Below are 25,635 nucleotides of genomic sequence, written 5' to 3'. Positions count from 1 at the left end.
TTCATTCTATTTTAATCTCTACTATAGCATCATTCAACCCTATCTCAATTCAACCTTTACACCATCACTCTCTTACTAAACTTTACCCTTTAGTCTACAGTTTATCCTATCCCTTTCCAGCTTTAGTTTGTCCTCTACTCTTTCTGTATACCCCCTGCTAAAGCTCTCACTATACTTATAGATCTAAGTTCCAACCCCTGATCCAAGTGTATAAATACCAATCTCTGCACTATATTATCTAGTTAAAAAAACAAAACAAAACTGTTCTCCCCTCTATCCTTTTTGCATTGTTTATGTGAAGGTTGATTATTGTGCATTTTTATGCTTTTTAGTGAAATTGTTATGCTTATTCCTGTATTGTTATTGTTGCTTTGTATTTTTTTTTAAATCCCCTGTTTTTGTTTGTTTCTTTTACTTCTGTATATCATAGCCTTACTTAATAATAGTGGATATTGTAGTTTGTATTAATCTCCAAGTATTGTTACTGGCATTGGCTGGATTCAGAGGTTGTTCTATGGCAATTTTCTCCACATATATATATAGTTTGTTTCCCATTTTTCTTTTAGTTTGCTCCCCTCTCTCTCTCTCTCTCTCTCTCTCTCTCTCTCTCTCTCTCTCTCTCTCTCTTTTTTCTTTTTTCCCCTGTTTTCCAACTTCATTTTGTCATTACATTTTTTCTTCTTTTTCTATCTCTTTATCCCTCTTTTTTTTATTTACTTAATTTTTTTTTAATTTTAATTTTAAATTTTTTTTTCAATTTCTCTTTGTTTTATTTTTACCTTTCTTCCTTCTCTCCTATCCCCTAAGTTGCCTTTCTCTAGTGGTCACCTTTATTAGAGGTTATTAATATTGTAAATACATTCCTGTTAAGTGCCTCTTGTGTTGTACCTGGTATTGTTGTATTTTGTACCTTTAAATCAACGCAGGAGAAGGAACACCACATAACCAGACATCCTGAAAAGAGAGGCCATGGGGAGACAAAAACATAGTCTGCACGTGAAAGAAAAGCAGGCATCACCAGAAAAGGAAGTTAACGAGTCAGAGGCAAGCAGCCTGTCAGAGCAAGAATTCAGAGTAATGATCATAGGATGGCTAAAAAGAATGGAAGAGAAATTTGACAAAAGCCAAGAAGAAATGAGGAAGAACCATGAGGAACTGAAGAAGAACCAAGAAGAAATGAAAAATGACATCGCTACCATGAAGAACTCAATAGAAAGCATCAAGAGTAGACTAGATGAAGCAGAGGACCGCATCAGTGAGCTAGAAGATAAGATGGAAAAAAATACCCAAGTAGAGCAACTTCTAGAAAAAAAGATTAAAAAGCAGGAGGAGAGCCTACGGGAGCTTTGGGACAATGCAAAACAAAATAATATTCGAATAATAGGGGTTCCAGAAGGAAAGGAAACTGAGGTAGACATGGAAAAAGTATTTCAAGAAATAATGACAGAAAACTTTCCTGAAATAGAGAAGAAAAAAACCACACAAATCCAAGATGCTCGCAGAGTCCCAAGCAAAATGAATCCCAGAAGACAGACTCCAAGGCACATTATAATTAAATTGGCAAACAACATCGACAAAGTTAGAATCTTAAAAGCAGCCAGAAAGAGACAGAAAGTTACATACAAAGGAACCCCCATCAGACTAGCAACTGATTTCTCAACAGAAACTTATCAGGCCAGAAGGGAATGGGATGAAATATACAAAGTCATGCAAAGTAAGGGTCTGAATCCAAGAATACTGTACCCAGCAAGGCTATCAATCAAAATTGAAGGGGAAATCAGGAGCTTTACAGACAAAAAAAGACTGAAGGAATTTATCTCCACCAAACCAGCAATGCAAGAAATGCTAAAGGGTCTACTGTAAAAATAAAGAAATAAGAAGTGAAGAAGGAACACGGGTATAGAATAAAAATGGCATCAAATGAGCACCTATCAATAATAACCTTAAATGTAAATGGATTAAATGCTCCAATCAAAAGACATAGGGTAACAGATTGGATAAGAAAACAAGACCCATACATCTGTTGTCTACAAGAAACCCACCTCAGAAAAAGAGATGCACACAGACTGAGGGTGAAGGGATGGAAAAAAGTTTTCCAGGCAAATGGAAATGAAAAAAAAGCTGGGCTAGCAATACTTATATCTGACAAATTAGATCTCAGAGTGAAGGACATAATAAGAGATAATGAAGGCCACTTCATAATACTAAAGGGAACAATCCAACAAGAAGAAATAACCCTGGTAAATATATATGCACCCAATATAGGAGCAACCAAATACATTAAAAAACTGCTGGAGGACATTAAGAGAGAGATTAATAGCAATACAATCATAGTAGGAGATTTTAATACCCCACTGTCACCCTTCGACAAATCATCTAAACAAAAAATCAGCAAAGAAATATCAATCCTAAATGACTCACTAGACCAGATGGAATTGACATCTTCAGAACACTGCACCCCAAAGCCACAGAATATACATTCTTCTCAAGTGCACATGGGACATTCTCAAAGATAGACCACATTTTGGGACATAGGCAAAGTCTCTTCAAATTCAAGAAGATAGAAATCATATCAAGTATCTTCTCAGACCATAATGGCATAAAACTGGAAATTAACTTCAATAAAAATAATCCAAAGAAATCAAACACATGGAGACTAAACAGCATGCTATTAAACAAGGATTGGGTTACCAGAGAAATCAAGGAAGAAATTAAAAACATCCTGGAAACAAATGACAATGAAAACACAACAATCCAAAATCTATGGGACACAGCAAAAGCAGTTTTGAGAGGGAAGTTCATATCCTTACAAGCCTATTGCAAAAAAACTAGAAAAAAGGGTAACAGATGATCTAACTCTACAACTCAAAGAGTTAGAAAAGGAGCAACAAGAAAAGCCCAGTGTAAGCAGAAGGAAGGAAATATCAAAAATCAGAGCACAGATAAACGACATAGAGACCAAAAAAACAATACATAAGATCAACAAAACCAAGAGCTGGTTCTTTGAAAGAATAAACAAGATAGATGGACCTCTAGCCAGGCTAACCAAGAAACAAAGAGAGAGGGCCCAAATAAACAAAATCAGAAATGAAAGAGGTGAAATGACAACAGACCCCACTGAAATACAACAGATTGTTACAAAATACTACGAACAACTCTATGCCAACAAACTGAACAACCTGGAGGAAATGGATATATTCCTAGAAAAATACAAACTTCCAAAACTCAATCAGGAAGAATCTAAAAATCTCAATAGACCAGTGTCTTGGGAAGAAATTGAAACAGTCATCAAAAAGCTTCCAGCAAACAAAAGCCCAGGGCCAGATGGCTTCACAGGAGAGTTTTACCAAACATTCAAGGAAGAACTAAAACCTATCCTCCTCAGACTATTCAAAAAAATCCAAGAGGAAGGAACACTTCCAAACTCCTTCTATGAAGCCAGCATCACCCTAATACCAAAACCAGATAAAGACAACTCAATGAAAGAGAATTACAGGCCAATATCCCTCATGAACATAGATGCCAAAATCCTCAACAAAATTCTAGCAAATCGTCTCCAGAAGAACATCACAAAGATCATACACCATGACCAAGTAGGATTTATTCCAGGAATGCAAGGATGGTACAATATCCGCAAATCAATAAATGTGATACATCACATAAACAAATTGAAAGATAAAAATCATATAGTCATATCAATTGATGCAGAAAAAGCATTTGATAAAATCCAACACCCTTTCCTGATAAAAACTCTTAACAAGGTAGGAGTACAAGGATCATACCTCAAAATAATAAAAGCCATATATGATAAACCCACGGCCAACATTATACTCAATGGGCAAAAACTAAAACCATTCCCTCTAAGAACAGGAACAAGACAGGGATGCCCACTCTCTCCACTCCTGTTTGACATAGTACTGGAAGTACTAGCCATTGCAATTAGACAAGAGGAGGAAATAAAAGGCATCCAAATTGGAAAAGAAGAAGTAAAGTTATCCTTATTTGCAGATGACATGATACTGTACATAAAAAAACCAAAAGACTCCATTAAAAAACTAATTGACTTAATAAATGAATTTGGCAATGTAGCAGGATACAAAATTAATGCCAAGAAATCCATGGCATTTCTATACACCAACAGTGAAACTACAGAAACAGAGACTAAAAAAGCAATTCCATTTACCATCGCACCAAAAAAATTAAGATACCTAGGAATAAATTTAACTAAGGAAGTAAAGGACCTATATGCAGAAAACTACACGACACTGAAAAAAGAGATAGAGGAAGATGTAAGGAGATGGAAGAATGTACCATGTTCATGGATTGGTAGAATCAACATCATCAAAATGTCCATACTTCCTAAAGCAATCTATAGGTTCAATGCCCTCCCCATTAAAATACCAACGGCATATTTCACTGACCTAGAAAGAACTCTCCAAAAGTTCATTTGGAACAATAAAAGACCCCGAATAGCCACAGCAATCCTGAGAAAGAAGGGTAAAGTAGGAGGGATCTCAATACCAGACTTCAAACTGTATTACAAAGCCACTGTTCTCAAAACAGCCTGGTACTGGCACAAGAACAGACATATAGATCAATGGTATAGAATTGAGAACCCAGATATCAACCCAAATCACTATGCTCAATTAATATTTGACAAAGGAGGCATGAATATACAATGGAGTCAAGACAGTTTCTTCAATAAATGGTGTTGGGAAAATTGGGCAGACACATGCAAAAGAATGAAACTAGATCACCAACTTACACCATACACAAAAATAAACTCAAAATGGATGCAGGACTTAAACATCAGACGGGAAACCATAAAAATACTAGAAGCATCCACAGGCAGCAAAATCTCAGACGTATGCCAAAAGAACTTCTTCACTGATACTGCCCCTAGGACAATGGAAGCTAAAGAGAAAATAAACAAATGGGACTACATCAAAATTAAAAGCTTTTTTACAGCAAAAGAAACCATCAACAAAACAACAAGAAAGCCCACGGTGTGGGAGAACATATTTGCTAATAACATCACTGATAAAGGTTTAATCTCCAACATCTACAGAAAGCTGATACAACTAAATAAAAAGAAGTTGAATGATCCAATTAAGAAATGGGCAATGGACCTAAATAGAATATTTTCAAAAGAAGACAGAAGGAAGGCCAAAAGGCACATGAAAACATGCTCAAAGTCACTAATTATCCGAGAGATGCAAATCAAAACAACAATGCGGTACCATCTCACACCTGTCAGAATGGCCAACATCAACAAAACAACAAACGACAAGTGTTGGCGAGGTTGCGGAGAAAAAGGAACCCTCGTGCACTGCTGGTGGGAATGCAGACTGGTGCAACCACTGTGGAGAACAGTGTGGAATTTCCTCAAAAAACTGAAAATGGAACTTCCATTTGATCCAGTAATCCCACTCCTAGGAATATATCCCAAGAAACTAGAAACACCAATCAGAAAGGATATATGCACCCCTATGTTCATAGCAGCACAATCTACAATAGCCAGAATTTGGAAACAGCCTAGGTGCCCATCAGCAGATGATTGGATCCAAAAACTATGGTACATCTACACAATGGAATACTATGCTGCCATAAAAAAGAAGGAATTCTCATCATTTGCAGCAACCTGGATGGAATTGGAGAACATCATGCTGAGTGAAATAAGCCAATCAATGAAAGAGAAACACCACATGACCTCACTCATTTGTGGATAATAAAGATCATTATAAACTGATGAACCAAAAGATGGATACAGAGACAGTAAAATAACAAGCAGATTGTCAAATTTCAGTGGGGAGGGGAGGAGGATCTGGGGGAGATAATAGATCAACTGAAGGACTTGTATACATGCATATAAGTACAACCAATGGACATAAAGCTCTGGGGAGGGAGGGGATGGGTGGGAGGGAGGGAGGGGCAAAAATAAAATAAAATTAAAATTAAAAAAAATAAAATAAAAATAAATAAACTTCAAAAAAAAAAAAAAAAAAAGACTGCAACTGAAGTACATGCCCTTGACCAGAATCAAACCTGCGACCTTTCAGTCCTTAGGCCAACACTCTAACCACTGAGCAAATCAGCTAGGTTGATGTTATATTTTAATAATAATATAATTACAATACTAACAAATGGCATTGGCTAAAAATAAAACGTATTAAAAAATGTGCTAAAGAAGCTAAACCATTAAGAATCTTCCCAAATGAAGGAAAGGAAAATTGAGGGGGGAGGATATAGAAATAAAGACAAAAATGTGAGTAAAACTCTAAAGGGAATAAAAATGAGAGTGATACAAGAAAAATAAGTGATTCAATAGTTAAAAATAGACAAGATTTTAAAAGGTTAAGAAGATAAAGACAGCTTCAGAGAATAAAAAATTAAAAATTAATTCGGGGAGGAGGGAGCAAGAAAACTTAGATAAGAAACTATAAGGACCAAATAATAATAACAATAACAATAATAATAATAATAATAATGTTTAAAATATGGCTAAAGTCTACCAAAAAAAAATCAGATTTAAAAACTAAAAATACCATGAGTTGGATTGAGCCTGGAATCCCTGGTTTGAAAGTGGCTTTGATAAACAGTGGGCCCTGCCTGCAGATGGAGTTGGGCCACAAAGATACAGCATTAAGACACAGGAGGCAGCGGCTTAGAGTCAGTTTCCAAAAACACACACACATACTCAAATCTGTGTTCTGGCTAGGAAAACACCCACCTCTAAAGTCCCTACCCTATGTCCCCTACTGGGTGTCAGCTGCCCTGTCCACTGAGGATGGAGCACTGACACTATCCTAAGAGGGAAGCTGAGAGCAGGAGGAGGAGCAGCCAGGGGACTTGGAGGGAGCAGTGGCAGGCCCATTCCCCTGTGCCCTGCACTGTGCTAAGGGGTTAGAACTCGTAGTGAGGTCCCACTCTTTGGGAAGCCCACCCTGTGGGTAGCCAACTGAGGGTCCCAAAGGAGGGGGCCCTGAACACAGTCTGAGACTCCTGGCTGTCTCCTCCCTCTGCTAGACTCTCCTGGGGGTAGGGAGAACTGAAAATGTCCCATGGAAACCTGAGGGGTCCTGGCAGTTTACAGGGGTGGGGGCACTCAGCAGAGATTGTGGGAATGGGCAGCAAGGCCATCACTTTCTCACAATAGTGACTACACTCACTATGGCTCCTGCTTGGGGGGCAGGGGTGTCTGGTATTCCTGCCAAGATTTAATCCCCTGACTTTAATCTGCTGATGGTCCCTTAATCCGAAAACTATCTAGCAGCCAACACATTTCATTTACTTGTAATGGGTTTGGTTGTTTTTATCTGTGTGTGTTGGAGGATGATATAGTGTGTGGACCGCTGAGCTCAGTATTGCCAATGGCCAAGATGCAAAGGCAGAGTTGTAAACCCATGCAGAGATGCTGTACTGGGGAAGCCAACAGGACAACCAGACAAGGGTCCACTTTCTCGGTTATGGTCCTACTCAAAAAAGGGCTTTGCAGCAGTAGGGCCTGCAATTTATCTGAAGACAGGTTTCCATTGACTTGCCCACAGCCATCCCCAGCACCCGCCACCAGTCTGGCAGGCAGCAGTCCAGGCTTCAGTGATGACATGCCGCCCTGGGCTTCCTCCCCGGCTTAGCCACTGTGTCCCAACTTGCCTCCCTGGTTCCTCGACACCACGGGCCAGGGACTTTGCCAACTGGGACTGCATGTGGGGGATAAAAATGGGGACGGAGATTGTGGTTTTACTCAGGAAAGCCAAGCCAGGGGAACTCAGGCCAGATGGCAGAACTGGAGACAGGTGGAATATAGACCAAGACAGGTGCTGTAGACGCAGCCAGGTGACAGGCCAGTGTTCCTGCTATGCTTCCTCCCTGTGCGCCTTGGCCTAGTGTAGGGAATTCTGGAACCCAGGGTGTTACCTGTTGTCCATTCCCAAATGCCACTCCAGGGGTCTTTGAAAATTTCAAGCTTAGAAAAGTAAAAAATATGTATTTCCCAGTCACTCAAACCTGGGGCTTTTAAAAGATTTGATTGTAACAGAAGCAGAATCTTTTCTAAAACTAGTAAAAAGCACAAAATAAAAAGGCAAAACAAATGTGGCAGAATTGCTTCAGTTGGTAAGTGAGCAGCCCCCTTGCAGCTGGGGAGACAAGATCCCAGAGGCTCTGAAAAACACGCAGATGGAGGAACAGAACCACTGTGAATTCTTCTCCACTCCAGTCACTGTCACTGGAATCTTTTCTTACTATTTTCAGACAGACAACACCTTCTTGTTTTGCATATATATCACAGTATGTGTGTTCTGCGACTAGGCTTTAAAATGCAAGTCTAATTTACATGCATAAATATGTACAAATCTTAAGTGTGCAGGTTGATTTTCACACAGGCACTTGTCATGTGATCAGTCATGACACAAACATTCTAGAAAACATAGAGAAGTGCCTGTAGCCTGTCCTGCAGCCCAGCCAGCCCCACGCAGTGCTGCTTGCTGCTGTCACCACAGTTCCTTCTGCTGTTAATTCACTCTTAAGATCCGCCTGTGCTGTGCAGCAGACTCAGCCACTCTAGTACTACTGACTGCCCTGATGACTGGGGCTCCATGGTGGAAGTGGGGCCATAGGATGACCCTTATCCTGTCAATTGACAGTGGCTGAGGAGCGAGATCTGCGTGGGGATGTGGCCCTGCTGGGGCTGCATGATGGGGCATCCTCACAAGTCTCTACAGGACATAGCGCCCACGCGTCCTGATGGGAGCACAGCGGGTCCCCTTTCTCCCTTATAAGCATCGTGGATACATAGTGTGATGAGGCAGATTCCTAAGGTATGTGGAAGGCCTGTGCCCTGAGTTGCTATTGTCTGGCTGCCAGGTCTCCTTGCTCTAGGCTCAAAAGGTGCCATCCAGAGCATGACATCCCAGGATGCTGTATTCAGGATGTGTGCTTTGCAGGTGCCCTTCCCTAAAAAAAAAAACTGTTTTAAAAACTTGACACACGAAATAAGCCAGTTGGAGAAAGATAAATATCACATGATCTCACTCATTTGTGGAATATAATGTACAACATAAACTGATGAACAAAAATAGAGCCAGAGGAAAAAATATTTTAGAATATAATAAAAATAACCCTGTTATTTGCAGATTTTTAATATTTCCACAACCTGTGTGATATTATACTATGTTAGCACAGTTTTAGTAATATTATTATGTTTAAAATCTTGAAATATTAATGTTTATTGCATGTAACATTATATTTAAAGTCATTTTTCTTGAAATATTAATGCTTATGCATGTAAAAAAAATCAATGGAAAAAATATCCTTGAGTGAGGATTAACAAAAAAATAAAATAAAAATATACTTAAAATTTTAAATCAGTAATACTTTTACATGTTTTTTAAAAATCAAAATATTATACAAATGCATACTCTGAGACGTCTCAATGTCTAGTTCTTAACACTTGTATATATTTCATCCCAAAATCAATTTTTTAATAGTTCCTTAAAAAACCCCCACAAAACACATGTTTTCTGTGAATCTTTGAGCTCATCACTTTGTCTCACATACATTAGTGTTTGGTGAGAGGGAAGGTTCTAAATTGGGTGTTTATTTTTAATAGATATCTAACTGACCCCATACCACTCACTGAATAATCTGCCCATTCCTACTGATTTAAATATACAATAGCCTGGCCGCGGTAACTCAGAGGCTGAGCATCGACCTATGAATCAGGAGGTCTCCTGGACTGTGAGCTTGACCTTCAGAAGGGGGCATGCAGGAGGCAGCTAATCAATGATTCTCTCTCATCATTGATGTTTCTATCTCTCTCCCCCTCTCCTTTCCTCTTTGAAATCAATAAAAATATATTTTTTAAAAATCTCTTAAATACACACCAAATTTATGAAAGCAAAACAGAACAGACCAAAACAAAGCCATCTCCCTATAGGAAGAGTTTCCCACGCATCCAAGATTCCTGTCTGATGGCTCCATCTTTCACCTGGTAGGCTGTTTTTACACAGGTTTTTCTTTTCTCTTTTAGATTCTGTTGGACTGTTTTAAACAAGGTAGAACTCCCCTCCCCCCCACCTCCCACACACCTTAGTATGGGGGTTGCAAGCTCAGGAGACAGAGCCCAGAGCTTGGCAGAGCGTGTGAGCATCTGGCTTCTAAGTTGGATGCCCTGTCGCTCTAAGAGTGCAGCCCTTGCTCCCAGCCATGCCCCTAATGATGTCCAGATATGACAGTGGCTCCTGTAGTTCCCTTTCTACCCAGAAGACAGCCTGTGGCCACTTCCTTCCCAGGTGAGGGTGCCATGAGGTATAGGCTCCTGCCTGCCTGAGCCCCAGTAAGCAGAACCACAGTCTCTCCATAACTCATCTCTTCTGGTTTTCTGTGAGATTCCTGCTTAGCAATGGGGCAGATGGACGTTGCTTAGCAATGAGGATTTGCTGTGTGGCACAGACTTAATTGACCAGGCCCTGCCAGATCTCAGCACCATAGGACTGACCTGTACACCAGGTCACATGCAATGGAAAACCCAAGAGATCATGTCACACTTCCCCTGGCTCATATCTGACCAAAAGAAACATTACTCAAGGTTGCTCTGCTTCACAGCAGACATAGGTTACATGCCCGCTACACCAGGAGTGCCACGTGACCATAGCCTACACTTTCACTCCTCTGTGGTTGACCTATTGGCTCTCCCACTTAAATGAACATCAGCAACACCTAGATTTGGTAAGTGGACCATACCCGCCCTCCCCCCAGAGTTTCTGACTCAGGCTGTCTAGGGAAGGGAGTAGCTGAGAATCCGCCTCTCCAGAAGTTCTCAAGTGAGGGTGGTTGTCCAAGTCCCTCAGAGAATCACTGCCCTGCCCTATATATAAAACAATGCAGCTGACATTCAGAAAGAAAGAAGCCCAGTGTTCCGCCGGGCACACCAGCTGTGCCAAAAGATAGCCCCCATGACCATGCTAGCCTGCTGGTTCTTAGTCCCTGACCTTTGAGGCTCCTGTCTTGGCCAAAATAAAGACATGTCTTCAAAAGTTCCAGTTCTGAGTTGTTCAAGACACCAAACCTTCCTGAGGCTTCTTCACATGGTGACAATCTGCTTTATGGTGGGTGAGTTTCTGCCTCTCATGCAGAGCTAGGGGTCTTACATGAGACCACCGACAAAGTGCTGAAGGTCAGAGGGAACCTGCAGAAGGCAAGCCAGGCCCAACTCCATCAATGCCCTTTCAGTTCCCAAATGAGTCTTCTGGAAAAACAATTGTCTATTCTTCCATAAAAAGGAAAATCAACATCCCATAACACTCACCAGGCGCCAGACAGCAGTTCTCATTTTACCCTGAAGGCAATAATTTGGGGGCATAATTTTGTAATTTTATTAACATAAAAGCATATATGTTTGTCACACCAGAGTGTTTCAGTCTTCTTCCACATGAGATGACTGAGTGGTCACATTATCTTAGATAATGGGGACACATGTCAGGTGCATCAGGAAAAGGAGACTGATAAAAACTGCATCAAAATACGGGAACCTTCCCCAGGCATAAAAATTTTATAATCATAAAATTTTCTGTCCTATCTTAGTACAACAGAATGACTTTCCTTTCTCCAAGATTGGAAAATGGCCAGAGAGAGCCCTTTAGAAACATTATATGAGATTGCTTCAAAGGCTGCAGTTGGAAGGAAGTGGGCATCTCCTTAAATGAATAGTATTTGCGCAAAGGCATTACTTTCAAGAAGAGAAAAGCCTCTTTTCTTACCAAGGGTACAACTGCTCTTTTTTTACATCTAAAATGTAGAGGAATACATAATCTGACGTGTTTACATTTACTTTTCTGAACTCGGCCATAGACTCATGTTTCCTTAGAAAGTTAGTTAAACTATAAATAAAATATTAAATATTTTACCTATGAAAGGTAAAAACATTTTTCCCAATAAAAAAATAAATTGAGAGCCATTATGATTTTAATTCTGGGAAACTATTTCTGGAAGTATTTTTTCCCAGCAAATTCAAAGATGAGCTATAACTTGTTTCAGTTTGCCACCAGTAATCAGTTCACTATACAGATATTGCAGATAATTTAAAATTCTATTCATTATTTGCCAAAATATGTTTAAGGACCCTGAACTAATAAAATACCTTAGATCATTTATAGGACAGGAACCCGCCCAAAAAAAAAATTTTTGTTGTTGTTCTTTATAAGCTAAAAAATTCAGGTTAGTTTTACAAACACTTTTAAACTATTATATGTTCCACATCTGCTTTATCACAAAGCAATCACATTCACTGACCTTCCCAGAGACAAAACAAGTATGTTATTTCTCAAGTATGTTCGAACTCCAAAAGTGCATGTTGTCCATCCAATAGTAATATAGAAGTATTATCCTTGTTCTGATATGTAGATCTTACTGTATGTTCACACTACTGGAAGCCAACAGCTCACCTATTTCCTTGAGAGACTGACATTCCCAAACAAAGGCGCTCACCACACTGAGAGCGCAGAGCCCCAACCCACAGCGATGGCTGACGTTTCTGAGCATGAGAATCATATTTACACACCTACCCCAGTATCGTTGGCAACAAACATCTGTAAAATTACCTATTCATTTTTCTATATAATAACACTTTATCATTAGAGTGCTAATAGTTAACCCTGATCCTTAAAAAAGAACCAGATTATTGAAATAAAGGACCCCATTTGAATACTATCATCTGAACGTCTAGAACTATCTATAAGTATGACACCCTGTCTATTTTCCCACCCCTAAGCAAAGGACTGTATTGCTGCAGCAGGACCTCCCGACACTTCCTGATGACCTGTACCCTCCCCACTTCTCATCCTGGGCACCATGGGCTCTGTGTGGAGTGAGCCTTGGCCAGTGAGCCTAGCAACCCCTTACCTCCGAACACAGCGGCTATGAGGTCAGGCAGGGCTGGGTGGATGTGGCTATCAGACAGATGGTCACTCTTCCCGTTTAGAGAAAGAGAAAATTAGAGTGGTGTTTTGTTCTAAATCAAAGAAGGCTACAAATCCCATTGGCCTCAGGTTGGAAACCTCGTGACATGTGACCAGGCACATGTGACCTACTTTTTGCCCAACTCCCCTCCTTCTGTTGGAGGGGTGCGCCTGGCACGGATGCTGTCATTTCAATGACTCCTTCCCCTAAACAGCAGCCACTGCACAAATGCCTGCAGGAGCTAAGCCCTTGAAAAGGAAGGGGTGGGTGGGGGGACCTCATGGACCAATATTAATCAAAATGCAGCTCTAAGATTTGAGCTGTCATTGCCGCTGTCAGCTGTCTGCAGTGAACGGGCCTCACATGAAGCGGGTCCTACCTACGAATAACGGGCATGGCCCTGGGACTGCAGGGTCACCAGGAGGAGGGACTTGAAACAGACCAACAGTGAATTTTCGCCTTTACCATTTTTTTGTTCATTGTGATCTAGAGCTTCCAGGTCCAGTCCTAAAAGCAAGCTGCACACAGAAGCTCAGCTATTGATGAACCCTGTGTGTCCTTCAGAGCCACCCAGAAGTGAAGGCTCTGATCTGGGCAGTGTAGGATGGAAAGGTGGACCAGGACTTCAAGAGAGAATATAGAGAATGCACACTAGTCCACCCATCAGGACAGGTACTTCTGCACCAAGCAGGAGAAGGTTGCCCTCTAGCTCCATCTTTTACTGAGTTATTACCTATCTTATCACCTCACACAAAATCAGGCACAAATAAAGGACAAAACACGTATCAGACAGTGGTAAAAACATGGATGCAGAGTGTACTTTCTGGCTGTGAGGACAGGTGTGCATTTGGCCAAGGGGCACTGAGCTGGCCACTGTGCACACCTACAAACTATGTGGTGGTTTTCTCATACCAGCAAAGGCACACAGAGAGAAGTGGATGGCATATGCAGGTATCACTGACCAAGGTCAGCCTTTCTGTTCCTTAGAGGAAAAAACCTTAACACAAGTATTCAATACAATATACATATAATATATTATAGAACTGTACACCTGAAACCTATATAAATTAACCAATGTCACCCCAATAAATTTGTTAAAATTATAAAAGTAAATAAATAAATGAATAACACAAGTATTGGATGCTCATTATAGAAAACAATAGAAAAATGCATTTTTTTAAAAATAGCCTATAAATACCCAAAAGACCACCAGGGATAGTGACATATTTGTAAAGTCTATCTATTCAGACTTTTTTCCAGTAGGTGTGTGTTACTATATTTTTAACAAAAATAGGACCAAACCACCCATGATTGTCCTCTTTTTCTCATTTACTATTATATACAAAATATTTTCCTATGTCAATATGTTTAAATCTAAATAATAGTGATCAAATTCCCAAGGCATTCTATTTTATGCATAAGATTTTATGCATAAGAAAATAACCAATGTTTTTGTATCCAGGTTTTTGAATTGTTACATTAAACAATGTTTTAATAATAATCTTTGGGTGTACCTCTTCATGTCCCTCTCTTATTTCCTTGGAATACATGTTTATAGTTATAATTTCTGGGTTAAAGGATACATGTGTTTGAAGCTCTCATACACAGTGACAAAATGGCTCAGCCAGCTGAATTCTCTGTGCCCCACCTCTCACCCTGGGGCAGGCTCTGTCCTCGGTGCCCAACTGAGCCAAGTCCTGGGGACATCAACAGTAAGCATTCAAGCAGAGGAGGAAAATGCTAATAGTGAACATTAAGACAGCCTTGTAGTTTGTCTGGCACCATGACTCACTCCTCCCATTAGCTCTCCATGTAGGATCTGCTCTTATTCTTCCAGAAACAGCAGCACAGTCACTCATGTCTTGCTTAGGGTCGCAATGCCCAGGACATCAAGGGCCCACACTCTTGCCCACTGGGTGTCTGATAGCATCCAGTGTTACTGAGAAACTGTGAGGGAGGACTGGACACCAACTTTTGGGTCTGGCAGGGGCAGATCTGTGAATCTTGACAAGGCAGGTCTGGTTCAAGACAAACAAGTGGTGACAATAAGGCGTTGTCAAAAGGACAAAGATGGGTGGTTACTTCAAGTGGGCGTGCCACCAAAGGGCATGCCCATGTGTTCATACATGGTGGAAGCAGAGAGGGGGAGTAAGGCAGGAGCCAAACCCTTGAAAAGATGAGAGGAAAGGAAGCAGTGTACAAAAGGGACAGAAAGGACCAAGGTCACCAGCTGAAGAGAAAGCTGAGGGTGCAGGGACCACAAAGGAGATGAGGATGTGTGGCCCAGAGATTGAGAAAAAAATGGGGGAAGGTGGCATCCTGGCCTGAGGGTGCTCCCAGCCTATTCTCCACATGTGTCCTCAGAACTCTGGTCAGCCCAGCTCTAGTTTACATAACCATCCTCATTCCTGACCACAGCCTGGGACATGCCAGTCATGTGAAAGGAGCCATTTCCTATGGCTCCTCTTCAAACTCAGAAGGGACTTGTAGTCTGCTGTGACCAGTCACTGACGTGCAGCTGACACAGACACCTGGAAGCTGAAATGGTTTTAACCTTCCTCCATGGACAAAGGAACAAAGCAAAGATCAAAACAACATAGGACACAGGCTTACAGAATTGGGTCAAGCACCACAGGATTAAAAATGCTGAGCTGCAATTCAAAAAAACACACCAAAACTAGACAGACAGCATCTGGGCAGGGTGGGCAAGGAAGCTGGTACTAAGAGGAATGGCAAACCTTCAGAGACTTTACAAGAGAGTCCGTATTAAGTCTTGTGACTTCTTAAGATGCACATGTTTCTCAGACAAGCACCTGAGAAATATGTAACTCAGAACTTATGGAATGTTTGTGTCGGGAATCTGAATTAATACAAGAAACAGCTTGAAGCAGACTCCCCATGGCCACCATTATTATGGCTATAGGTGAAAAAAGCATTTTAAGGCTTTGGCAGAGCCTCATAATGTAAAACTCATGGGCAATAATCTAGAACTGGGCTGGAGAGTACTGAGGCATGTGAGCTGCAGAAAAAAACCTCTGAGGGCTTGATTTACAGGTAGAAACGAAGGCCAGAGAAAGTCAGTCCTGCAGGCTCAGAACCCTGAGGTTCATCAGAGAGAATGTGGACCTCAAAAAGTTGGAGCAAGCAGTACACAGAACACACACTTCTGCACACATGTGAACATAATCTTACACCCAAACACACACACACGTAAACTTCTGCAATCATGCATTCATGCTTCTATACATGTGCTCCATAGAAGTGTACACACTCTTGTACACACTGGCACACATGCTCTCATGCTCCTACACACATGCATACACATTCTTATACCCATACACACATGTTCTTCCCTCCGTATACACACACACATACGGTTACACACACACATACTCTCCTGCTCACTCACCCAGCTCTTCAGATTCCCCACCCAGCATTCTTTACAAAATAGTAGGATAAATATCTGCAGAGTAAAAACAGGAAACACTAAGGGGAAATTAGTCCAAATGATTTCCATGCTTGTCAAAAATTCAAAGGAAAGAGCCATGGAAAAATATTTCTGCCTCAGCATTGACCTGCTCCTGCAAACCAAACCAGACCATGTGACCTGGCAAGAAATTCCCAAATAATCATTGCATCCACTACTTTTCTTTTTTCTGTCTTCTTTTTTGCTGCTGTTGTTGTTTTGTTAATCCTCACCTGAGGATATTTTGTCCATTGATTTTTAGAGAGAGTGGTAGGGAGAGAGGAAGGAGGAGAGAGGAGGGAGAGAAAGAGAGAGAGATGAAAGACACACATCAACTGGTTGCCTCCCACACGTACCCTGAACAGGCCAGGGATTGAAACTGCAATATAGGAATGTGTTCTTGACCGGGGATTGAGTTTACAATCCTTCAGTGTTCAGGCCTATGCCCCAGCCACAGAGCAATATCAGCCAGAGCTAGACTGTCTTTCTTTGTTAAATATTCCCTTTCATGGTCTGTCTCTCTCCCTGGCACTATTTCCAAGTTGACACTCTGTCATGAACTAAAGAAACTAAAATGCAGATTGGACCACATGGAACAAATTTCCTTTTTAAAGATGAATCGGCTTTGTTACATACATTCTTGGTAAACAAACAAATGAGCAAACAAAAGATACTTTACAACAACTCACCTTCCCCCATAAGCGGCTCTAAGAGTCAGAGCAGATCCATAGACACAAATATTCAGACTTGTGGTAACTTAGAGTACCATAACTGGAACTGGTGATTTATGGAAGGCCTGGTTTTTGTCCCACCTACCTAAAACACAAAAACACAAGGCATAAGAGCTCACAAATTTATGACCCTATCCACTAGTGTCAACAGAATGGCTTTTTATTTCATTTATTTTTTTTGCATTAAAAAAAAAGCCATTCTGTCTTACTAGTAAGCATTCAGGTACAAGGCAGGCAGGCACAGGGTATGAAAACGCAGTACCAGTGAGGACTTACCCTGGAACACTGCCCTATTAAACCCAAATAAGGCAGCTCGAAACATGAGGAGGCTTCCATTTTATAAATGAGAAGTCCCAAAGAAATTTTTTTTGTAAAACTGTGAAGACTTTTGAGAATGTAAATAAAACAATTAACTTTCTACTTGTAATACTTAATATATTTATATGTATTTTAAAATAACATTTATGAAATTATATATAAGTTTAAATACATAGCTGATATTCCATTTTCAAGGGTAGTATAATAGTTTAATTAAAAGCCTCCCATTTCAGCAATCAATTTTGTCCAAATAGAACCACTTTTTCCTCCATCTGATGTTTTTCCAGATTGTATCATTTTTGCCTTGGTCTATCTAAGTTTCTTGACTTTTACATTTTGAATCATGTTTGTTTGTAGCTGGAACTGGAAATTTAATCCTCAGTCACAAGTATCTATTTTCATAACATTATACTCTTTACTGTATTTTTCAATCTATTCTATATGTGTATATTTATGATCACTACAAGTTATTGTTCTAGACATCGCAAAAGGCTTGTTTATAAGAGTCCGAATATTTGGAACTGTGAGATCATAGCACCAAAAATAATTATAAACTGCTTTGCAGAGTCAACCATGTAACCACTTTAAGCAATAAATAACAGCAATGTCTGTGTATGTCTCAAGCTAAAATTTCTCATCCATATAATATGTTGAGGTTCAAAATAGAATAAGTGAGAAAACCCACATATAAAGAAATTCCATCCTATATAATAAAAGCCTAATATACAAATTGTTCCCTTGACCAGGAGTTCGACTGCTCGTTATGACATGCATTGACCACCAGGGGGTGGAGCGGAACATGGCGTGCATCAGCGATGTGGCGCTGGCAGCAGGTGGCAGGAGAGGTGCTGCTGGCCCTATGGGCCCTGACGAGAGCAGGACCGTGGTTGGATAGTGGAGTAGGTGAGCAGGTAAGTGCCAGGTCAAGGCAGGTGAGAGCGGGGGCCCAATCACCCCACCGATTGTCCTGCAAATGGCAATCAGCAGCAGTAGCAGAGAGTGGAGCTGCCACCCAGCTCCCAGGTGCTAAAGGAGCCAGGTGGGGCCCAATGACTTAGGTGAAGGGGATCACACAAAGGTCCAGAGGCCCAGGTGTTGCCCAGGGCCCAGAAGTCAGCTGGTACCTGCCCTTCCATGCCAGATGCTCACATTTCGCTTGTCATCCATGCCTAGGGACCACACCCATGCACTAATTTTGTGCACTGGGCTATAACACTTTCATATGGCACACAGCATTTCACTTGGGAAGACAGTCATACACAGTGCAATCAAATGTTCAAAAAGTTACTGATTGAGGATCAAAGAAGCCTTGCTTGTTTAGTTAGGCCTAAGGTCAATAAGTGAGAATTCACCAGAAAACAATGAAAGAATTTTTAACACGGGGCTAAGACAATTCAATGGGGGAAAGATCAGTCTTTGTAACATATAGTGGTGGGAAAACTGGGTATCCACATGCAAAAGAATGAACTTGGACCTTTACCTTATACCATATACAAACATTAACTTAAAATGTAAGAGGAATTAAAAAAGAAAAAAGAAAATAACAAATGTCAGCAAGGATATGGGGTACCTGGAATTCTCATACATTGCAGGTGCAAATATAATATGGTATAGTCACTTTGGAAAACAGTTTGGCAGTATCACAAAAAATAAACCCAGTTACCATACAACCGACAATTCTACTCCTAAGTGTAGAAGATATGTGCACACGAGAAGATACGTGCACACAAAAACGTGTACCTGAATATTCACAGCAGCATTATTCATAATAGCCAAAAAGTGGAAAAACCCAATGTCCAACCAATTAATTAATTAATAAATAAAATGTGGCATATCCATACAATAAAATATTATTTAGCAACAAAAAAGAAATGAAGGACTGATATATCAATATGGATGAACCTTGAAAACATTATGCTGAGGGAAAGAAGCCAGAGAAAAATTGTCTCATCCCATTTACATGAAATATGCAGAGCAAGTGATCCAGAGACAAAAAGTGGACTAGTGGTTCCCAAGGCCTGAGGAAAGAGGGAAATGGGAGTAGCTAATAATGAGCATGAAGTTTCTTTCTGGGTGATGAACATGTTCTGTAATTAGATTGTGGCAATAGGTGCCCAACTTTGTAAATATTTAGAAACTACCAAAATGTACACTTTAAAAGTGTGAATTTTATGGTATGTGGAAAATACTCAACTAAAAAAACTAAAGGTAATAAATACTTAAAAGGTGTTTTTGTTTTAAGCAATGTAAGAAACCTCTCACTAAAAGTGGAAAAATTAGCATGTATTTATCCCCACCTTATAGAAACAGCACTAAGATGACACAGATAAAAAGGCACAAACTTACAGCACTTAAGAAGTTAGGAGAATTGAAAACAACCAGCAAGTTCTGTCAACACAACCCTGGAATCTGGACAGTAGATGAGTAAGTGGTGACTAATATGACCAAGCAAAGAGCGATAAACCTAAACCTGTAAGGAAGAAGCCACCTGGTTTACATAATGGATTCTAAAAGGCTTGTACATGGCACACTCAAGGTAAGATGTGGAGGTCAGGGAATAAAAAGAGAAATCATAATTTACATTTTCTGGAAGGAAGTTTCAGGCTCCCAGAAATCCTAATTCCTAGATGAGTACTCTTCTTTTCCCATGGACAACTGGAGGTTTTCCTCTGAAGAGGGTGGCTCACTCAGGGCATGACAACTAGCAATTCTTAAGATAGGAAAATGCCGAGATTAAAACCAGGATGCTATATGAAAGAAAACAGACCAACAATGAGATCTCTTGCCCCCTTCTCTCAAGAGGATTTCAAAATGCTAGCAGACAAGGATTATTCCCTCAATAAGTTACATACAACAGAAATAGTATACACAGCAATCTCTGATACCAATGCAATCAAATCAGAAATGAATGTACTTTAACCAAAGGACAATTAACATCATTTTAGAAACATCTAAAGCAGGGGTGAGGAACATCTGTCCTATGGGTGGTATGGCCCGTGAAATCAGTTGGTCTGGCCCTGCCAAAGTATTAGGAGTGAGTTAATTAAATGCTTGACTAAATATAGCAGGCTATTTTTTTAAGTTGATAATTTTATATGGCCTGAGAATTATGTTATAAATATTCAAATGGCCCCTGGCAGAGAAAAGGTTCTCCACCCCTAACCTAAAGGAAACTAGTTTACTAAATATAAATAGCCCCATGTCACTAAATCGGTAAGGAACACCCCAAGATCAGAAATCTGGACAGTGATGTGACAGACACATTCATGCAATGACACACTTTTTCCAACAACACCAACACATGTCAGGGAGCCAGTGCCACCCAGCACCCAGTGGAGTTAAGATATATGGGGCTTGCAGGTGGCAGTGGATTGATCAATGTTTCTCTCTCTCCCTCTCCCTTCCTCTCTCTCTCAAATCAATAAAAACATATTTTAGAAAAGAACTGGGAGGCTAGATCTGCTCTGTGACCTCCTGCTAGCCATTAACTGTTAACACACACACACACACACACACACACACACACACACAATTGGTATTAGGAAGGGAGACAGATTGAATGAGGGACACAACTCCTTTCCTCACCTCTATGGCCTTCCCTCACTGCACGACCCACTTAGGAACAGCAGAAGCCATGGTTTTTAATGTCTTGCTGAACAAGCCGCCGCAACAAATCAGCTTCAAAGGACTAGTCCCCAAGGGCATCACATCCTCTCCTGGACACAGTCCAGACAAAAGCAGTCCATTAAGCTGCAGACTCCACACATGCTGGCAGACACACACTCACATGTGTGCACACAACACAGAACATGCATAGCTCACATGGTTATTTGTGCTCCAATACAGGGTGTGGGTCCACCAGGAGTTTGAAACATTAGATAATCACAAGGCCCAGTGCTATCCTACATGCTCCCACTGGCCTTCCCCTGTGCCTTCATCTTGCCAGGAGAGGGTGAATAAGGAGAGGGCAGCTGAGAATGGTGTGGAGAAGGGCCATGTTGGGTGAGGTATTTTAGGCCATTTTAAGAATGAAAGCAGGCAGAATTTGCAGAAAACCAGGATCTGAGGTTTTTGAGAAAAAGGAGGCATGATAAATCATGATATTTTATCATGACAACATGGCTGTTGGTGTGGAAAACAGGCTGAAAGTAAAGAGAGGCAGGAGAAGAAGCCAGGAGAGAATTTAGGAAATTAAGCAATAATCCAGTAAAGAGATATCACTGTATGTGCAACAAGAAAGTATTCAGTGGCTGTGAGGGCCCATGCTGGGAAATCAGTCTGATTAGTGACATCCAAGTCAATCTGGCAAAAGGCTTATCCAGCGGGAGATGCCAACATGCCACTCTGTTGCAGTTCACACAATCTAGTGACAAAGTAATGAAGAAGCAGAATACATGAAAACACACAAACATGATAGTGTGTGTGGGTACAATGCCACACCTGCCATTTAGAGGTTACACCATCTCCCCCAACTGTCAGAGAACAACAACGAAAAAAAGGGCCATGTTCTGAGTCACTGCATGATTCAACAAATCAACAGACAAGGCTTTCTACCCACTTGGCAATTAAATTAGAGATCATTAGCAAAAGATAACTTTGTAATCCCCCTAGACAGAACATCTTTTCCATGCTTCTCAATAAGAAATGAGACATCATAATGAAATCAGAAAATAATGAGACCACAACAATAAAATTACTACATGCCCGAATCTCAGGCAAACAGCTAAGATAGAGCTCACAGGAAAAGTTATAGCTTTAAAAGCATATGTTATTAATAAAGAAAGGCAAATATTAGTAAGTAAAAAAAAAACATTTTAAGAAATCATAAAAATAACAGAAATTATCCACAGAAAGTAAAAAGAAGGCATTAATAAAGAATAGATCAGAAAGGAAGCGAGGCAATTGAGAAAAATGAACAAATATAAAATGTATTTCTTCAATAAAGATCTAAAAATATACAACCGGCTGATGACATTGATCAGGAAAAACAATCCAGAAGGTACAGATGATATCAGGAATTTAAAGGAAGACAAGGGCTCCTGTTTCTGGACAAGATGAAGGAGATCCATTTCTCCTTATTCTTCCTGCTGAGTCTCACTAGAACTTGATGGAAGGCCTGGAGAGTGGATGGTATAAGCTTCCCCACAGCCAGAAGGGCAACCAGTCTCAAAACTTTTTATCTCAAGACCCCTTTACTCTCTTAAAAAATTACTGAGGATACAGATGTGATTTTGTTTGTGTGGATTCTCTACATCACTATTTGCCTTATTAGATGAAAACTGAAGAACTTTATATATTTTATATAATAATTTTAAAATAATGATAATAAGCCTAATACAAGTTAACAAAAGTAGCATTTTATGGGCAATGTTTTCCAAAAGTTAGTGAGAAGTGTGGCATTGTTTTCTATTTTTGTAAATTTCTTTAGACTGACCTAATAGAAAACAGCAAGTTCCCATATCTGCTTCAAACCTACAGAGAAACCGAAGCCAAGAGAGTTGCCGGTTGTGCTGGGCTGCTCCACAGAGGCAAGACTACAAGAGAATGCTTCTAGGTGGAAACACTGAGGACATGACACAGCTATGGATGATAGAGGAGAAGTACAGGTGGAAGGCGAGGAAGTGGGAGGTCAATCCTGGACATGGTGAGATGCTGGTCCTTTACCTGGGCAAGAGCAGGAGCTAGGCACTCAGGCTAGAGCTCAGAGTGAGGTTTGGAGAAGGGACTGGAGTTGTTGCGCCTAGATGAAACGGAGTGTTTGGCCTCAAGCAGAGTCTAGTACCAGGTCAATGTGGACGGAAAGGAGAAGAGGAGGTAACACAGCAAGGACTCATAATACATGAAGTCCACATGTTTTCTGAGGGCGGATTCTGCTTCGAATAGTATCAGACACACCAAGTTCACCTCTAAGGGACGACCTGCCAGCTCTGGAAATGAGATTCTTTGTCAGAAAATAAGTAGATGGAAAAGGATAAGTGGGGGATTTTTTGTTTCCCCTTATAGCACACTCCAGACACATGGCGGTGTGGTGACACATGGCAGAGACGTACACTCACTCTAGTCTATCAGCTGGCTGTCCCCACACTGTTTTCCCTCAGCTGTGTTGCCCCATCCTGAGCAGAGTCTTCTCCAAAGAGACTCAAAGGACATTGGTCAAAAGAGACAGTACTTTCAATCTGAGTATTGATAGAAGCCTGGGTCTCCCCATCACAACAAAGCCAGAACTGTGAGGATGCAAGAATCTGGCCACTAGGTGGAAGCAAAGCTCTGTGATTTAATGGCAGTCCTTCAAAGGAGCACTTGAAGACACACAGAATGTGTCCCCCAAGGAGGTTTGGTCTCTCACCCAGGGGCCTGCAGACTGCAGCCTTTACCATCCTATCTACCTTCTTTATTCAGGACTTTTCATTTTTTTATTGTCCATATACACTGGTCCCATTTCCCAGCTGCCAAGTTTAAGGACAACTGTCCACTGCTGGGCTCCAACATAGCTGCTGAGAACTGCTTGAATCTAGGCTGCTTTCCCCGCCTTCTAGGAGCTTCCCATCCTCACACCATGCATGGTCCTCACACTATTCTTGGTCTGCATATACCATGCTTCCCAGTGAAGCAACCACACCTATGGCATACCTGCTCCCAGTCACTGCCACCCCTTGGGTGTCAGCCTTATTGCCACATGGCCACAGTCACCTTCATTCCCCCTCACAGCCATTAGTCCCCTAAGCACTCCCCACGCTGAATGCCCCAGAAGGCACATCACTACATGGAAATGCTCTCCATGACTTCCAGGCACACCTGAAAGTGAGTACAAAAAACATTTCTTCAAGGTGACACCGTGTTTTCAAATTCTGAGCCACAGAATATTTTTTCTAAAAGCAGATTTCTGCAAATGTTCAATACATGCATCAGTTAGCATTACGGCTCTGAGAGAAGTCCGAATGGGACCCAGAGGCTACCTCACGGCTCCACCACACCTGCAGATGTCCCTGCACTTCCCAGAATGTTCTGTGATGTACTGGAATAGGAGGAAGTGAGGACTTGACGCCTCAGACAGAGTCAGAGTCCCAGCACCTTCACTAACTGAGGCCCAGGAGTAGTAATGTCTTATCTGGAAAGTGGGCGTACTTCCACCCATCAACGTCTGCAGTGAGAACCAAATGAGGTAATGGATGAGCACATGCTCTGAACACAGAGTCCAGCAGAGCATCCATGCTCACCATATCATGTTAAAATAAAACACTCTACATAAATTCAACCTGGAAAGAAAACATGCTTTAATTACTATGGAAAATGCTTATTGTCAGTCTTTCTTTACTCCCATTAATAACATTCACATAAACTGCTCTTATTACAATGCTCTTGTGAAAATGGTTTCTCCATAGATGCCAACAAAACACAGTGGGCCCAGCCACTACCTGGGGCCATCCACAGGGTTGGGAATACCCACTGACACTTAGTCACCAGATCTTGGTGAATACACAAGAAGGACACAAGGCACAGGCCTTGTTTATCTATTTTACAGGTCGAATGCTTACCATTTCAGTGGACTGGAATGCCAGGATTGGACCACAAGGGAAGAAGATGTTATAGGACCCAGGTCTAGAGAGGTACAAAAGCAAGGCTGCACGCTACACTTCCACAGACCCTACTGGATCACCAGATACCCAACAAACTCCCCTTGGGCATTTTTCCCTCCAAGCATGGGCTCTCATCTTAGGCTTGTCAGGCTCACTGAGCCCTTGGAGGTTAAGCTCCTGCCACTTGAACCACCAGGAGACAGTCTGTGAGGTCCCCTGCCAGGTGTGAGCCATTCTGTGTTACACCATTGATATGAGCATAATAACTTCACTGGTGCAAGCCTTAGCTCCCTCCCTGGCCATGACAGTCACCTACTCACAACTTCTCAAATGCAATCACACACTTGCAAAACCTCTTATTTGTCTCCATCTTCACTTCAATTCACTTACAATCAAGACATTACACAGTTCATGAAAGTCTCTTTTTCAAAAAGCAAGCAATCCTAAATCTGTATGTACTAAGCAACAAAGCCATGAAATTCAGTAAGTAAAAACTGATAAAACTAAAGAATAATAGACAAATCCACATTTTACACTTGGAGACTTCAATATCCTGACTGGTAGAACTAGACAGAAAATCACCAAC

The 25,635-nt window shown here is 41.0% G+C and overlaps 1 protein-coding gene across 15 annotated transcripts in view; it reads right to left on the bottom strand.

The window, feature by feature from the left end:
* Positions 1-25,635, bottom strand: part of PCBP3 (poly(rC) binding protein 3) — a 188,045-nt gene that overhangs the window by 53,718 nt on the left and 108,692 nt on the right. For 14 of the 15 annotated variants that reach the window (XM_045585304.1, XM_036445828.2, XM_045585307.1 and 11 more), the window contains one exon: positions 17,113-17,239. In XM_045585304.1, the coding sequence (XP_045441260.1) occupies positions 17,113-17,122 (10 nt within the window). In that variant the 5' untranslated portion in view covers positions 17,123-17,239. Of the gene's footprint in view, positions 1-12,900; positions 12,952-17,112; positions 17,240-25,635 lie in introns of those variants that run through there. The other variant, XM_036445835.2, reaches the window with a different exon arrangement.

Source organism: Pipistrellus kuhlii, unplaced genomic scaffold (genome assembly GCF_014108245.1).
Source record: "Pipistrellus kuhlii isolate mPipKuh1 unplaced genomic scaffold, mPipKuh1.p scaffold_m20_p_2, whole genome shotgun sequence".
NCBI classification, from domain to species: Eukaryota; Metazoa; Chordata; class Mammalia; order Chiroptera; family Vespertilionidae; genus Pipistrellus; species Pipistrellus kuhlii.
Note: the sequence above shows the minus strand (reverse complement) of the source record. Positions and strands in the feature narration are given on the sequence as shown.